At 40.8% G+C, this 18,466-nt stretch overlaps 1 protein-coding gene across 2 annotated transcripts in view; it reads right to left on the bottom strand.

Annotated features, from left to right (window-relative positions):
- The window catches only part of THADA (THADA armadillo repeat containing), a 427,561-nt gene that overhangs the window by 123,282 nt on the left and 285,813 nt on the right, over positions 1-18,466 (bottom strand). For both annotated transcript variants that reach the window (XM_075204151.1, XM_075204150.1), the window contains exon 30: positions 987-1,105. In XM_075204151.1, coding sequence (XP_075060252.1) covers positions 987-1,105 — 119 coding nt within the window. The remainder of the gene's footprint in view (positions 1-986; positions 1,106-18,466) is intronic.

Here is an 18,466-nt window from a genome sequence, read left to right as displayed (position 1 = left end):
GTCCAGCTTTGGACAACCAGTCTCAGGGGCGCACGCAGGATTTTTAAGAGGGGGGTCACCCCCCCCCCCCCTCAAAAAAAAACATAGAGAGAGAGCTGCTCCGCATGCGCAGCAGCTCCAATTCGGCGGCACTGCACTGAACAGCAGCCGCACCGCTGTCAAAGAAGCGTCCGCGGCGGTGCGGTATTGTACAGCACCGCTGCGGACACTTCTTTGACAGCGCTGCGGCTGCTGTATAGTACAGTGCCGCTATGTAAGGACACTGTTCTTCGCAGAGGGGAGGGGTTTCTGGAGAACCAGAAACCCCCCCTGCGTGCGCCCCTGACTCTCTACTTTCTGACCTGCCCCGCAGTGTAGCACATATGGGAGAGAGTCTGCTTCCATTAACATTACAGCTGCGCCAAGGCAAGAGGACTCACTCTGTCCAGTCCTCTTACAGCCTGAACAGAAGCTCTCTATTCAGCTCTATTGAAGAGGACAGATCAAGCCTTTCTGCGCTGTGTGTTAGGGAATGTAAACTGCAATTGGGCTGGTAATGATGTGAGTGACAAATATTCTCTGTACAGCGCTGCTGAATTTGGGGTGCTATGTAAATAAATAATGATAATGATAATGAGCACATACCTAGAGCTTCTCTATAAGGTTAAAGAACACAACAGAGAGACACTCAGAGAATGTTGGGATACAGTTATATTTTTTGGAAACATCTGGGCCCCCCAAGAACATTTGATTTTTGATACCACAGTTCTTATCATGTATTAGTGTAAATATTTATATCTGTATAATTTTAAGCATTAAAGACAAGATATGTTTGCAAACATTCCAAATATTAGCATAGGTAGTAGCAGTGATAATAATCAAAACATAAATAGATCACATTTATATAGGCTCAGCTAAGTACAAAAATATAGTTAAGAAGGAACCTTACTTGAGAACAGAAAAAGCTATTCGTTCAGAGACTTTCTATAACTTTCCACTCAACATACCTCTTGGCCAGCCACAGCTTGGCTTTCAAGCTGACGGTGATGTCACACACCTCCTGCTGAAATCGGTCTGAATTAGCTATGTGTTTCGCCTCGAAGGAGGACTGGAGCATGTAGAAAACCTAAATGAAGCAGAAGGGAAAAAAATACCCTGAGAAAAATGCCTCCGCTGTGAAAACATTTTTTAATCCCCAGATCCTCTGAACTTCCCTCTCATCAAAATACATCCTTTGATGAGCGAACAGCCACCTGTAGCTGATGGGTGGAAGGTAGGCTTTAAGCTGGAAAAACTGCTCCCATTGGAGAATGCAGTAAATGTACTAGGCCCAAATCCTGTCCTTGTTTATAAATCACGGCCTGTGAGCTCCTTTCACACAGCATGAAAAAAAGGCCAAATTACCTCACCATGCAATCATGGTTTCCTAATGAGATCACATCCTTGTAATTAAAAACAACCGATGAGGAGCTAGCATGCCTAAATCCAACTTTAACAACTACCCCACGCTACTTGGCGAAAGTTCATTTAGCTTAAGTATGACGGACATTTTATAAGTACATTATACAGAAGAATAAAAGCGAATAGCCTTTTAGAAAGGACTTTAAACCGACGTCCCATGTTTGTTTCACAAAAATTACCTCAGGAAGGAGGTACAATAGATCATTTGAGCAAAGTGACAGATGATATATGGCAGAACGGTGCATTTTTATGGGGTTCTCTTGTAGAACTGTCAGTGCACGGTGAGGTCCATATGACCATCAGCCCTTCTGCCAGATGGCCAGTCCGGACCTGGTTCTGGCCTTCTAAAGGTGACCTGGTCTTCACGCTAGATGTGTATGTCCAATTCCTTTACTGGAGCTAAGTAGATTATCTTTCTTCACACAGATATATCGGCCCTCCCATGCCAAATATATATATGTTGGCAGCTCTGGCTATAGCTTTTAAATGGTGGGTTGATTTTAGTATAAGGTCTCCCAGATAATACGGGCTAATAAGACTGCACATATTTGTGTTTTTAGGTTTGTTTTAAATTGTGTTGCACTGTTGGGCATTATTCCTAAACCTCCTTGTTCCCTTATTAGTGTGTTTGATGCACATCAATGGAGTTGAAAATATTCATCTCAATGGAAGAGCACTGTAAAGGAAATATGTGTTTCCACAGGCGTTTGGCTTGAACAAGACAAATATTACTGTTTTGTCACAAACACATTGTTTAAAAAACAAAACAAGACAAAAAAAAACAAACTGAACGCACTTGTAAAAATGCATTTAAACAGATATCTAACGCAAGCTTAAATACAATGTGTTTTACATGTATGTTTACTTGGGTCAAATAACTATTGCAAACGCCAATGTATACGCACACTTGAAGTGACATTCCAGGAGAGAAGACAAGTATGATAAACAATATTAAATATACCAAACGTGTCTAAATCAGTGCAGTCCAAGGGCCACTTACAGTATGTGCTATATATAACTAAAGTTAATTGTCTGAACGCTATTAAAAAAATACAGTCTTTGTGGGAGGTGAAGGCAGGAGGGCAAAAGGCAATTAAAAAATCTTTAATGCATCCAACCTCCAGGACACTAAACAGACAGCCTTTGTCTATTAAACACCAGCAGATAAAAATATCTGTAATGAACGTTCCATTCCTATGCACAGACACAGTGGTCATCTTTCTTATCAGACTACCAGAAAAGTTGCATTGGGGATTATATATATAATTCATATATCTTTTTATGGAAAAATCATACATTTTAATTAACCATCACAGTTCCATGATAACAAACAAATACATGTTACATTACATGACTTAAAAGAGTTTCCAATTTCTTGACTAATACAAATAAAATAAGTTAAATAGAAAATAAACAGAAAAACAAACAAAACCATAACGTCTGATGTACTTATGAGAATCTCCAGTAGAACATATAGTCCTCGGTAACAGCTGAGATGGGCTGTAGTGTTATCTCATCAACCTGTTGCCACACAGAGCGCTAGTATCTACTTCCTGACCACAGATTATAAAAAGCAGATCTGAGCACAAACAAGACCCCGTTGTAAATCCCTCACTCACCACTAATAGAGCATAAAAACAAACATAGTAATATGAACGATCAAATAGAAAAAAACATAAAAAGTATACACGCTCACATGTGTATAGAAATTGTTTTGCTTTTATGCTTTTAAGTCTTGTATGAGTAGAGCAATGTAAATGCTACGGGATAATACCAGTCCTGGGCACAGGCAGAGATAGAGTAGTGGTTTACCAGCTTTCCTGAAACCTTGTGAGGTTTAGGAAATTCTATATTTAAAATGAGAAGAACATGTATAATCATCACATCTCACCAAACCTAAACTCTTCCTGAAATAGATGCAATACACAAAGACCCGTCCAAAAGCCTTCTTTAAAAGCAAACAAAAAATATAAACAGCCTAGAAAAAATAACAAACTTCTGAAACAACTGTAAGAAAAAAACAACGAGAAATCTAGTTGAAGATGATTATTTAGGAATTACATAGCGGTAATGAAGGGAAACACTTCAGCTTAAACTGTAATTAAGCATTGTAATGTAGTCTAGTTGTACCGTGTTCCAATTAAGTATTTTTTTATTTTCTACAGATGGAGGAAATTGACATATCCATTTACATTAACATTCCAAAGAGGATGAGTTCATTTAAAAGACAGCAAAGTTGATTCATTATTAAAAAAAAGAAGAATTATGTAACATTCACAACTGTGTATGTAAAAGATCCCGTACTTATAGAGGACTTATAACTGTTTTCCACTTTCACCAGACAGACCACAAACCCCCCTCCTTTCCCAATAATAGTACTTTAGTGGCCGTCCTCTCCTGGGGGTCCTAGGCTTGGTGGCTTTCTATTATTGTGCTGTGCTACAGAGATAGACAAACAGTGCCACAAGTGTTCAGCGGGGACCATCACAGTTCTATTACTGGGGTGGGAGGGGGATTAGCGATTTGTTTAGTGAAGGTGGAAAGTCCTTTATGTGGTCTCACAATGTATACTCACTTGCTATGTGCAATCCTCTGCGCTTCCATAGTCTTAGCAACTGGATCGGATTTAGCTTTAGTTTTGTTAAAAAAAAAATAAAAAAAAAAAATCTTAGGTCTCTCTTCTAAGCTATATTCTCACAAATGTTATACTGCATAACAGATCATTATATGTACAGCACTACACAGGTAATATAAGGTATACTGAACATTTCATCTCCTCTTTCAATTTCACATGCCTTGCCTCACATTTCCAAGCCACGTTCCTAGTCTCACATTCCCAAATCAAGTCTGAAGTTATGTCCTTAAATCTCACATTCCTAAATCACATCTGAAGTCTTGTCCTTAAATCTTACATTCCTAAATCATGTCTGAAAACATGTCCCTAAATCTCACATTCCTAAATCACATCTGAAATCATGTACTTGGTCTCATATTTCCGAATCACGAGAGTGCATTTAAATAGGAGAGAGTCTGATCGGGTATGGCGGGGAATGCCATAGGTTGGCAGTGGCAGGTTAGAATAGAAGTCTTTTAGGCAGAAGTGAGAGGAGGTTATAATAGAGGAGACAAGAATCAGGCCAGAAACGGAATCCTTGGTTACAGGGGAGAGTGAACTAATGGCTGATTGGGGTTTGCATGAGAAGGTCGGTGGGGCGTAGAGGGTCAGATTGTGGAGATATTCTATAGGATACTGTCGGATTTGCCTTGGTGGTGTGCGTTAGAAGACATTAGAGAAGTGAAGTAGGTTTGTGAAAAAGCAGTTTTGGAACACAATAGGATGAAGTTATAGTGAAGGAATTGGTGTTGGAGCAGGATTCCCAGGGGTGATCAGTAGTGCTAGAGCACTTTTGCACATACGGTTTGATATTGCTGGGGTTTAGATGGCCGGAGAGTGTGAGTGTTCTTAGCCTCACCTTCCCAAAATCCTGTAGCCTCAGATTCTCAAATGTAAATTCACTGTACACCTGGGCTTCCCATACATCCTTCAGCCTCATGAAATGATGAACACTGCAGGCAATAGTGCTTCCCTCTTCACATGCCTGGTGTATGTGGGGTCTTCTCTATTCTTAGACAAAGGTCACACAAGACATGATGGTATATTAATACTTCCCATGTGCATGGAAGATCAGGATATCACCAACTGTAACATTTTTACTGCTCACGTGTTTTTCTTTCCACAGATCTAGAGAGTGGCGCAAGATGGGAAAAATCCCACACAAGCTTTGCAGCCAACGCTGCTCACATTTCCATGCTACTTAAAGGACCACTAAACCCCCAAATTATTATTTTCATATATGAAAGATGAAAGATAAAAATACATTGCTCAGTGTTAACCTCACATTCCACAACAGCTCTGTGAAAACAAAGTATTACTTCCTCCATTCCATTATGGACAACAGCTTTTCTCCCATATCTTTTGGAGACTGTCCTGATGGGACAACACTGGACCTCAGTGTATTCTGCATAGCAAGACTGTCAGGCTGCCAGTCTTTGATCTACATTAATGTCATTAGAGGCATTACTTATAACTTAGGCCTGGGTCCACTTATAACTTAGGCCTGGGTCCATGAGACCATCATCATCATCATCATCATCATCATTTATTTATATAGCGCCAACATATTCCGTAGCGCTTTACAATTGGGGACAAACGTAATAAACTAATAAACAAACTGGGTAAAACAGACAAAGAGGTGAGAAGGCCCTGCTCGCAAGCTTACAATCTATGGGACAATGGGAGATTGACACATGAGGTTAAGTATACATTTTGCATCTTGGCCCAGCCAGACTGCAAAGGTAGGGTGACTCATAAGCTAAATGATCCTGTCACACAACAATGTTATTCCGGGGGTAGTTGTCTTGTGTGAAATTGTGTAACAGGCTAAAGGTAGTGAGGTTAAGATGGTGGTTGAGGAATATTATAAGCTTGTCTGAATAGGTAGGTTTTCAGAGAACGCTTGAAAGTTTGTAGAACAGAGGAGAGTCTTATTGTGCGAGGGAGAGAGTTCCATAGAGTGGGTGCAGCCCGAAAAAAGTCCTGTAACCGGGAATGGGAGGATGTAATGAGGGTGGATGAGAGACGCAGATCTTTTGCAGAACGGAGTTGCCGAGTTGGGAGATATTTTGAGACAAGAGAGGAGATGTATGTTGGTGCAGCTTTGTTGATGGCCTTGTAGGTTAGTAAAAGTATTTTATATTGGATTCGGTAGAAGACAGGCAGCCAGTGTAGAGACATACAGAGTGATTCAACAGAGGAATAGCTATTTGCAAGGAAAATCAGTCTTGCCGAAGCATGTAAAATAGATTTTAGGGGTTTGAGTCTGTTTTTGGGAAGACCAGTAAGGAGGGAATTGCAATAGTCAATGCGGGAGATGATTAGTGCATGAATTAAGGTTTTAGCAGTGTCTTGTGTGAGATATGTGCGGATTCTGGAAATGTTCTTTAGATGTATGTAACATGATTTAGATATAGAGTCAATGTGGGGAACAAAGGATAGGCGTGAATCAAGGATTACACCTAGGCAGCGAGCTTGTGGGGTGGGATTTATGGTCATGTTATCAACAGAGATAGAAATGTCAGGTATGCTCTTGTTGGCGGGTGGGAATATTATTAACTCTGTTTTAGAAAGATTAAGTTTGAGTTGACGAGAGGCCATCCAAGATGAAATGGCAGAAAGACAGTCAGTTACACGGGACAACACAGATGTCGAGATATCAGGAGAGGATAGATAGATTTGGGTATCATCCGCATAGAGATGATACTGAAAGCCAAAGGAACTTATTAGATTTCCAAGAGAAGCGGTATAGATAGAGAACAGCAGAGGACCTAGCACCGAGCCTTGTGGTACTCCAACTGATAGGGGAAGCGGAGCAGAGGTGGCTCCAGAGAAATTAACAGTGAAAGAGCGATTAGAGAGGTAAGATGAGAACCAGGATAGAACTGTGTCTTGAAGACCTAGGGATTGCAGTGTTTGTATGAGAAGAGAGTGGTCAACGGTGTCAAATGCAGCCGAGAGATCAAGGAGAATTAGGAGAGAGTAATGGCGTTCAGTCTTAGCAGTGATCAGATCATTAACAACCTTGGTCAGCGCAGTCTCTGTGGAGTGTTGAGAACGAAAGCCAGACTGAAGAGGATCCAACAGGTTGTTTGCGGAAAGAAAGCGTGTGAGGCGAGTGTAGGCAAGTCTCTCTAGAAGCTTGGAGGGGCAAGGGAGCTGAGAGATGGGACGGTAATTTGAGAGAGAGTTTGGGTCGGAGTTTTGTTTTTTTAGAATAGGAGTAATCACTGCATGCTTGTATAGTGATGGAAAGATGCCAGTAGAGAGTGAGAGATTACAGATTTGAGTTAGAGGTGAAATGAGCACAGAAGACAGGGATCTACCAATTTGCGAGGGAATAGGATCAAGAGGACAGGAGGTAGAGTAGGAAGATAAGAAGAGCGTAGAAATTTCCTCTTCATTTGTGGGGTCAAATGAAGAAAGGGTGTCAGAGGGTAGTGGGAAGGAAATGAGCTGATGGCTTGTTGAGGAAGAGGATACCATTTCTAGTCTGATCTTGTCAATCTTGTCCTTGAAGTAGGAAGCAAGATCCTGAGCACTGATAGTAGATGGAGGGTTCGGGGTGGGAGGATTGAGAAGATGATTAAATGTATTGAAAAGGCGTTTGGGGTTAGAAGCCTGAGCATAGATAAGAGATTGAAAGTATGTTTGTTTTGCAGTGTCCAGAGCATTTCGATAGGAGTGGTAGACAGAAGTATATGTGAAGAAGTCATTAGAGCTTCGAGATTTACGCCAGTGACGTTCTGCTTTACGGGACAGTTTTTGAAGATTTCGTGTTGCTTTGGTGTGCCACGGTTGACATCGAAGTCGACGTGTAGTATGAAGTGTCGCTGGAGCCACTTGATCAAGGGCCGTTGCTAAGGTTAGGTGAAAATGAGGTACTGCCATCTCAGGGGATGAGAATGTAGAGATAGGGGAGAGAAGGTGTTGGAGAGAGGTGGAAAATTGTTGAAGATTAATAGAATTAAGATTTCTACGAGTATGAGGAGGCTTGGTTGAGTCAGACAGTAGAGAGGTTAGAGCAGTGGGGGTGAGAGTGTAGCTGATAAGGTGATGATCCGAGAGGGGGAAGGGTGTATTAATAAAATTAGAAACTGAGCATAGTCTAGAGAAAACAAGATCAAGGCAGTGGCCATCCTTATGAGTAGATGATTCAATCCACTGGGAGAGGTCAAGTGAGGATGTTAGAGAGAGTAGTTTGGAAGCAGCTTTGGAAGGTGGGTTATCAATGGGGATGTTGAAGTCACCCATGATGATGGTGGGGATGTCTGAAGATAAGAAGTGAGGGAGCCATGCAGAGAAATCCTCAATAAATTGTTGGTGTGCTCCAGGGGGACGATAGATCACCGCAACACGTAGGGAGAATGGATTAAAAATGCGAATAGCATGTACTTCAAAAGATGTGAACGTGAGTGATGGGACATTTGGTAGAACTGTGTATGTGCACTGTGGGGAGAGAAGTAGTCCAACCCCACCTCCTTGTCTGCCTTCAGGTCTGGAGGTGTGGGTGAGATGGAGGCCACCATGTGAAAGTGCTGCAGGTGAGGCAGTGTCTGATTGCATAAGCCATGTTTCTGTTATTGCCAGAAGGTTGAGGTTTTTTGAGAGGAAGAGATCATGAACGGAGGTAAGTTTGTTACAAACAGAGCGTGCATTCCAAAGGGCACATTTAAAGGACTTGGGAAGAGAGGGGAGACAGGTGATGTGTTTGAGGTTTGCTATAGAACGGTAGTGTTCTGATGTATGTGTGTGTGAGGAGTGTGGGGGACCTGGATTAGGTGATATATCACCAGCTAATAGAAGCAGAGTGAGCGAAAGATAGGCAAGGGGATTGTAAGATGTGTGGCCTTTTATTTTCTGGCGACAGGTGGAGGCTGTACTTGTTAGAGATAATAAATAGGACAACAGTTCATGGGTGTTAAATAGAGGTGAGTGGAGTAATGCAGGTGCAATATGAACAAATTTGTGTGTTGGTGGAGGGGTGAAAGATGACACAGTCCTAAAGATCATGCCATGAAATGAGACTAAGAAAAGCAATTTGTGAAACATTGTGATAAAAGGGGTAAAAGCAAAAAGCAAGGGTATTTTAAGAATTACCTCTTAGCAGTATTCCATATAAATAGACAAGTAGTGCTGAAATAGGCTGTGGCAGATGTTGCTTATTGCTGGGAGTAAAAGCAAGTCAAATGTAGTCCAATGTTTGTCCAACTGTGTTGTCTAACTGTGCATTTTCGTCCACTTTGTGAGAAAATCCCACTTAGTGCAGAAATCACACACGTCTAACCCCACATACGTCTCCCCATAGAATGAAGCTAAGACCATTGCTGAAATCCAGACAGGTGTGCATACAAATGTATCTTTTCATTTAGTGAGTTGCAACAAATACCTATAAACTTTGCATATATGTTTGCATGTATATTTGGAAATGTTCATAGTAACCATTTCATACAGTGCACTTTGTATTTCGTGCTATTTTGTGTCTCTTGATCTTAAAACAAAGTGGAGGAACTAGTTATGTACGGGGTCTATTCACAAAGGTAGATACTGCATCCCATCAATATGGAGGATTTAGCTTCAAGCATAGGGATCACTGATTCTTATGATAATGCATACTGTATAGTGCTTGTATATCAGTAGAATGGACTAGGGATAAATTGATACGTGCACTATTTCATGGATTTTTTTCTCTATGTGCTCTCAGGAAAAGTCAGGACAAATTAGCGCAGAGATCAGTGTTCAGGGTGGGAGAGATCCTAGGATTCAGTGACCATCAAACAGTATGGTTTACTATACAGACAGTGACCATCAGCAGTATGGTGTTCGATTATAGGAAGACTGAATTTGTAGAGATGGAAAATGTGTAAGCGACTCTTTGGCAGAGAGGAAGAACTTGAAAGGAGTGCAGTAGAGGTGGGAAAAGTTAAAAAGTGCAATACTAAAAGCAACTGACCTTTCATCAATATCATCATAAACATTTATTTATATAGCGCCAGCAGATTCTGTAGCGCTTTACAATTGGGACCTTTGTATCAAAAGGGTTAGGAAAAACACACGGAAAAGGAAGCCAGTGTGGTTTGTAAAAAAAAAAGTAGAAAGTATTGTGAAAGCAAAATAGATGGCATTTAGGCCAATAAGCAGACTCGGAATAATGAAGACAAAGAGGTGTATCGTGGTAGACAGAATAAGACTAAGAAGGTAATCAGATGTGCAAAGGTACAAGCTGAAGAAAAAATAACCCAGTCAGTGGGTAAAGGGGCCAACACTTTTTTTTAGGTATTTAAATGGAAGAAGAAAAACAAAAGGAGGAATAATATGACAGAGAGTAAGAGTCTTGTTGAGGGAGAAAAGGTAATAGCAGATCAGCTTAATAATTATTTTTGCTCAGTGTTCACTACAGAAAGAGAGGGGAAGGGGCCACAGATAAAATCACAGATAAGAGGTAGATACAAGTACATTTACAGGTCCTATCAGAGCTCCTAGAGCGCCAGAGCATAAGGTCCTATCAGAGCTCTCAAAAAAGTGGATAAATCAATAGGGCCAGATGAGATACATCCAAGGATACTAAAGACCTTAAAGGTGTGCTGGTAACACCATTAACAGAATTAATCAACCAGTCACTAACTACAGAAGCAATGCCAGAGGACTGGAAAAGAACGGATGTATTACCACTGCACAAAAGTAGAAGCAAGGAAGAGGCAAGTAACTACCGACAGTGAGCCTTACATCAGTAGTAGGAAATTGTTGAAATCTTAAAATAAAGAGTTGAGGAATATCTCAAACTTACAGGATTGGAAACAGCATGGATTTACTGGGGGGGAGGGGGAAGGGGATCATGTCAAACAAATAGATCAAGAGGGGGGCATAGATTATCTATATTTTAGTAAGCCTTTAGTAATCCAGTGGACTGCATTCACAGGAGGGAAATGTTACCAGTTGCTTACCTCAAGGATCTGTACTTAGACCAGTGCTGTTTAATATCGTTATGGGCGACATTGCAAATGGTACTGAAGGGAAAGTATGTCTTGTTGCAGATGACACCAAGATATGCAACAGGGTAGACACACCAGAAGCTGTAAAATAAATGACGTATGATCTACGTAGGCTAGAGGAATGGTCAGGAGAGTGGCAAGTACAGTTTAATGCCAAAAAAAGGCAAAATGATGTACTTGGGTCTCAAAACCCAAACGCCTAAATATAGTATTAATGACACTATAGTGGAAACTACTGAAGAAAGCGATCTATGAGTAATTATTTCAGGTGACATAAAGGCAGGTAAGTGATGTAACAAAGCAGTGAGGAAGGCAAGTCAGATGCTTGGTTCCATAGGGAGAGGAATCAGTAGTAGAAAGAAAGAAGTAATAATACCACTGTATAGGTCATTGGTACAGCCTCATCTACAATACTGTGTTCAGTTCTGGAGGCCGTATCTCCAGGAGGATATAAATACATTAGACTCTACAAAGAAGGGCAACTTAAATGGTGTATGGCCAACAGCACAAAACTTACCCGGAAAGACTAAAACAACTTAATATGTATAGTTTGTAGCAGAGAAGGGAAAGCGGGGTATTATAGAAACTTCCAAATATATCAAGAATTTGAACAAGGGACAGAAGGGAAACATTCTTCAAAGGACACAGTGGCCTAGTTATTAGCACGTCTGCCTCACAGCACTGGGGTCATGAGTTCGATTCCCGACCATGACCTTATCTGTGTGGAGTTTGTATGTTCTCCCTGTGCTTGCGTGGGTTTCCTCCGGGTGCTCCGGTTTCCTCCCACACTCCAAAAACATACTGGTAGGTTAATTGGCTGCAATCAAAAATTGACCCTAGTCTCCCCTCTCTGTCTGTCTGTGTGTGTGTGTGTGTCTATAGTAGGGAATTTAGACTGTAAGCTCCAATGGGGCAGGGATTGATGTGAATGAGTTCTCTGTACAGCGCTGCGGAATTAGTGGCACTATATAAATAAATGATGATGATGATGATGAAGGAAGAGAAGTATTAGAACCAGGGGCAGATCTAGACTATTATTTTACGGGGGCGCGATTTAGTCCCCTTTTTGACAGCTAAGGCTGCCTGCGGCTGCACACTGTGTGAAGGTCCGTTCAACAGAGACAGGCAGGGCGAGTGTCCTGCCCGGCCACTTTGATTGTTTTTAAAACACAATCAGAGCAGCCGGGCAGGACTCTCTTGTCTGCCTGTCTCTGTCGAACAGACCTTTACGTAGTGTGCAGCCGCAGGCAGCAAGATCCTGCCTGCTGGGGTGGGGGGGCGATTGCCCGGATCGCTCACTCCCCCCCCCCTGGATCCGGCAGTGATTACAACATGAGGACATGCACGGAAACTGGAGGGAAGTAGGTTCAGAGAAAATGTGAGGAAAAACTACTTCATAGAAAGGGTAGTGGATAAGTGGAATAGCCTCCCATCAGAGGTGGTAGAGGGTAATACAGTAGAGCAATTTAAACATACGTGGGATAGACATAAGGATATCCTTACTAAGAGCTAAGGATCAAATAGGGTTTGAGGTTACCATAGGTTAAAAACTCGGCAGACTAGATGGGCCAAGCGGTTCTTATCTGCCGTCAAATGTTTGTTTCCATTGTCTGCAGGAACTTGACCACTCAGGTTTTGGGTGCACATGGTCACATCTGAGGAAGGGATTGATGACATGAACAGCAAAAAGATAGAACTATCTGCCTTCATATTAAGAAATATGCACTAGATGGGAAGAAGGGGGGGGGGAGTAATGATGGGACTCCATTGCCAAATGCTTAGAATTTGATGCAGCAACCTGCGGCTTTCCAGATGCTGGTAAACTACAAACACCAGCATACCCTGCTAGATAGCAAAACTGCTGACTGGACACTCAATTACAGTATACTAGTAATGCAGAGCACAGTGACTCAGAGCATCAATGGGAGCATATGGTATCATCATCATCATCATCTATTTATATAGCGCTACTAATTCCGCAACGCTGTACAGAGAACTCACATCAGTCCCTGCCCCATTGGGGCTTACAGTCTAAATTTCTTAACACACAGACTGACAGACACACAAACAGACAGAGAGACTAGGGTCAATTTGATAGCAGCCAATTAATCTACTAGTATATTTTTGGAATGTGGGAGGAAATCGGAATGGTATCAAAGATGAGTATTCATAGAAGACAATAGGAGGTAAACAGCTATGTGATATTGCAGCGGTACAACGTATATGGACGTCAGTTAGACACATGGGAGATTCATTTTCTGCACCTGTGAGTCTTTGGGCAATAATATAAAAATATGTCCTGTATGATTGTTACACTTATACTCCTAACTGTTGGTTCACACTATACATAGACACGTTGTACTGTAATGAGTTACTCATTTTTAAATGTATTTTGCTTCTTTTATTTCAAACTTTATTTATATGAAACAATTGTAAATGTGTACAATCAGTCTTTTCCTGGTTGCCATTCTGCTTTTCAGAGATCGGCAAGTTTCTCAATTTGACTATATATTAATGACATTTACTATATTATTTGTAAGGATCAGGTGCCAGCCTCACCCTCTGCTTACCCATAACTACAAAAGGTCAATTTTCTCAATGCTGAATACCATTTTTAGCATAGATTTTAGTGCAATGTCATAAATGTGTGTTTGTTTGTCTGTCAGACCACTCTCTTCCTGTAAAAGCATGAAATATGACTGATATTTAATATATTGAAAATAAAATAACCCATAAAAGTGCATTAAAATCCCATTGATTTAAATGCATGTGAAGGGTGAAAGAACAGGGCTACCACCCCTCTAAATTGGTTCTATATTAGTTTAACAACTTAAAATGATAGGGAGGATGAGGGGTGTGAGCAGGACCGCAAATTATCAACTGCAATTTCATTCACCCTACCATTCCCCCCTCTGGGTATTCCAGATTCGTCCCCCACTCCAAAGACATATTGGAAAGTTAAATGACTGCTGACTACAGTGGCTCTTAATGCGTGTGTGTGTGTGGTAGGGAATTTAGACTGTAAGCTCCAATGGGGCAGGAATTGATGCGAATGATAAATATTCCATGAACAGTGCTGCATAACATGGTAGCACTATAGAAATACACAATACTACTAAGAAAGAACATTGATGTGATAAGTGTCATTGAAAACAATGCAAGCTATATTTGCTGCACTATTCGGCACATTTACACAGGGGTAATGTGATTTGCGTCATTAAGTCCCGCCACACAATGTCGCTAATGGCGATAGAGGGTGGGCTACAGTGATGGCCTCTCCCACACTTGCCAGCTGACCTCCCCTCAGACAGCAAAAGTTAGCAAGTATGAGGGAGCCCTATTTTATAAATGTAGGCCTTGTACATATGAGCATTGAAAAACAACGCTGTATGGACAATTCTTGTACATTGTCCTCACATTTAACAGAACGTTTGAACACATCTAAGAGCTTTCCTTCAGCATAGTGTACAGGGGCTGGCTGGGCTTGGGGGCAGGGGGGCATCTACCCACTGGGCCGGTCCCATAGCGGGCTACCTTGGTCTGGGTAACCTGCATTTTTTTCCTTTGAAATGTTCCTGATAGGTTGCCGAGTCTAGTCATGCCCCCTGAGCTAAAATTTGCCATCCCTCCCCTTATAGTGGACTATGTAATTATCATTCCGATAGAATGTCATTGGATTTTTTACCTAGTGTTTAATGCTTCTGAACACTGCAAACAATGTTAAAATTGACAGAAAACGAACAAATTCAGAAACTCAGAAACTGTGTATCTACAGGTCTATTTAAACTATTTTTTGGAGCATCAGTATCATAGCATGTTTAATAACCTTTAAGAGTGAACGCTAGCCGCTTTAAAATAACACCTGCGTGCATTGGGCCTTAGACATGAGACAAGAATTTAAAATAAAAAAAAAAATATAAAAAATTGGAAACGTGGAATGTTTGTACCTGTATTTAACCTGGTCTACGGGAAAAGCTACCCAAGCAATAAACCCCTGGCCTTTGATAACACTTTTTTTTTTCTTTTTTTAAACAATCTGTTTTTTTGGTTGTGTTACTTCAACCTCAACAGCTTTGTGCCACATTTTTCCATCATTCTGTTTATACAGTGCTTTATTTCGTCGGGTGAAACAGCTGTATTTTTTTAAGGACATTGCCGGGAAAAAATACAGTCCATGGTGATGTCAGGTTGCTTCTCTTCCCTCTCTGTGGAGAGAGCAGAACACTGTGAGCATTGTTTAAAAACGGTCCCTCAGAAACGTGAATATTTATAGTGTACACATAATTTATATAAACAGGACCAAGGGCATGCAAGCAAAGATTTTATGACTTTGGGTCAGTGTGACAGGAGGAGGTGGAGAGGAGAGGGCTTACTGAAAAGAGAAAATACAATTATGTAAGTGCTGGGAAAGTGTGGTATGGAAAGCGTGCTAAATTACTTGATGCCTGTGTGTGCTTTATGCTTAAAAGAAGTCTCATGCCTCTTATTTTTTTCTTCAATAAAGTGACAAACATGTGGTAATTTCTGTGCCAGCGTTTCCACAACTGCTGCCATTGTAACGTTCTCAGAAGTGTGAAATTAATCTGACATGAGTGGCAAAGGCTGAAAACGACAGCTTAAATTGGTCATTTTAATTCTCTGTGCAGACCATATGGAAGTTATGGATATCATTGCCCAAATGTTCCTTGTGGGTAGAGAATACAGCAGACACGGTTATGAATAACAAAGTGAAGTAATTCAGTCATAAAAACTATAAGAATGTAAAACCCCACACTATACAAATGGGTCCAACGGAACACGGTAAGCTCAGCAGCTGTGCTTAATGGGGTGTCCCCCCAGCCTGCCCACGCCAAAAAAATATAGTTTTGGGGGCACGGGTGCCTTCTCCTTTAACTTAACGAAGTCAAATGACGGTGTCTGCCCTGGGGGCGTTTATGAAAACTAGAGCATAGAAACATTGTGGTGTTGCCCAATAGCATGTTTGCTTTTATTTTCTAAACTGCACTATAAAAATGACAGCTGCTATCTGATTGGTTGTTAAGAGCAACATACTAATTATCCTGAATACAAAGATGCCCCTAATCTAATTTTTTTTTTATAATCAAACAAATTCAAAAGTATGAATGAAAGCTGCCACGTTACTCGCCAAGGCAGAATACTACAACATCCAAAGATTTGTATAATATATGTTTTAAATTAGCGCCCTAGAGATGTCATTAGTTCACGGTGAATTGGAAAGCTGCATTCTCATGAGCATTGACCAGTAACTGGCTGCCTCCTCAGTGTGTAGGTGACTGGTGTTAAGTTAGGGCAGTGGATCCCAAACGTTTTCAGTTCAAGGCACCCTTAGGGTCTCCATAATTTTTTCAAGGCACCCCTAAGCCATAATAATTACCAAGTAGTCCCCCGCCTTGCTTACCATTGGCCCTGGCCGAGGCACCCCTGTGAGATCGCCGAGGCACCCCAAGGAGCCTAGGCGCACAGTTTGGGAACCACCGAGTTAGGGTATAACTTCAGTAGGAATGACAGACATCACTGAGATTGCTGTCCATCAATTCACAAGGAGACAGTGACACCAGTGGTTCCTAGTGAACTAACAGGCTACGTTCTAGTGAAGATTCACCTGGGAGACTGGAAACAGAATCATGGCCAAAAAAAAGGGGGATAGAAAAAGCCTGTGGGAAATATTTTACAAAACTGTTAATACAAACAGCTATGGTCAAATATAATACAGCCAGATTCTACAATTACAAAAATTAATTCAATTAGAGAAGAATTATGCAGGCAAATTTACAAAGGTGTGAAGATCTGCGATACAACCCTTGAGTTCCTCTTTTGCTTCATCAGGCCGGGGAATGGCCATTTTGCACTGTGTGTGTAATTTATATTTCGTGGAACTTACAGTCTATAAATAGAGCTGGCGGGATGACAATCAATTCACTTTGCTGTGTGGACTGGGAACACTTAAGGACAAGTTACACAACAGAAACATGCGAAATCTATTGACTAAAGATGGAATGAGCAAATACTCATTGGAACCAGTTTCACAATTCTGCTAATTGGTGCATATTACAAAGAGCTTTGTTATGGTTCATATATAGTGCAATACAGAGAACATTCTAGTGTCTGATATATAACATAGACAACATTTTATTATTATCATTTGTTTTTATGTATAAACAGCCTACTCCACAGTGTTTTACAACTGGGAACAAACATAGTAGTAAAATTAAACAAAGAGGCAAGCTTATATGCTATAGTAAAATAGCAGTCTGATACATAAAGTTAAGTGCTACAGATTGCATGGAAAAAAGCACAAAGAGCTCTATGATTCAGCCACACAGCGATATTGGTTTAGAGGTCAGCTGGGTGATTGAGAGGATATAAAATAAATGCAGGTACAATAACTTTGGTGAAGGTGGTGTTGCAGTTTGATAAGTTTGCCTAAAGAGGCGAATTTCCAGGGAATGCTTGAAGGTTTGGAAGCAAAAGTCTTGTTGTATGAGGGAGGGAATTCCACATAGTGGGTGCAGCACCAAAAAAAAGTCCTGTAACTAGGGAGAAATTTTGAGACAAGGGAAGAGGTATAAGTTGGTGCAATTTTGCTAATGGCTTTATATGATAGTAGAGGTATTTTATACTGGACAACACAAACAATGGAAAGACTTGGCAGAGCAAAGAAGCAGTAGAAAAAAGTCTTGTAAGTAAAATTAGTCTAATAACTGTACATAAACAAGTTGTAGTTGTGAAGGTCTAGTTAGATGAATGCCAGTAACAAGTAAATTACCATAGTTATTGCAGGAATTAAAGTTCTTGCAGTGTCTTAATTGTGCATTGTGGGACATTTCTTTAGATGTATCTAACAGGATTGAATACAGATTGGAGAACAAATGACAGGTCCGAGGATGACACCGATAGAACGAGCTTATATAGCGGCTTTATTGCTATGTTGTCAGTAGAAATATTGATGTAAGGTAGATAGTTTATGTTGGCTTCTGTTGACTGGTAGAAAGATTTTTGCTCACTTTTTTGAAAGGTTGAACACAGGTTGAGGATGGTAAAGATGAAATTGCAGAAAGATATTAAGTAATGTTGGCCAACACACGTGGTGAATGATCTGGATAGCAGCTTCATAAAATTGATTGTTACCCACATAGAGGGGACACCGAAATCCAAAAGAGCTTATTGGCTTTCCAATAGAAATTATATAGATAGAGAAGAGCAGATAGCCTACGGCCCAGCCCTGTGGTACTGAGACTGATAAGAGAAGTAGAGATGAAGTAGATTCAGAGAAAAACACAGCATGAATGTATGAGATCCAGGATAGAATGAAGCATTTGTATGAGAAATGAGTGACCAATACTGTCAAATGCAGCAGAGGTGTCCAGGAGAATTAAATGCAAGTTGTAGCCAATAGATT

This window comes from Mixophyes fleayi, chromosome 3 (genome assembly GCF_038048845.1).
Source record: "Mixophyes fleayi isolate aMixFle1 chromosome 3, aMixFle1.hap1, whole genome shotgun sequence".
NCBI classification, from domain to species: Eukaryota; Metazoa; Chordata; class Amphibia; order Anura; family Limnodynastidae; genus Mixophyes; species Mixophyes fleayi.
Note: the sequence above shows the minus strand (reverse complement) of the source record. Positions and strands in the feature narration are given on the sequence as shown.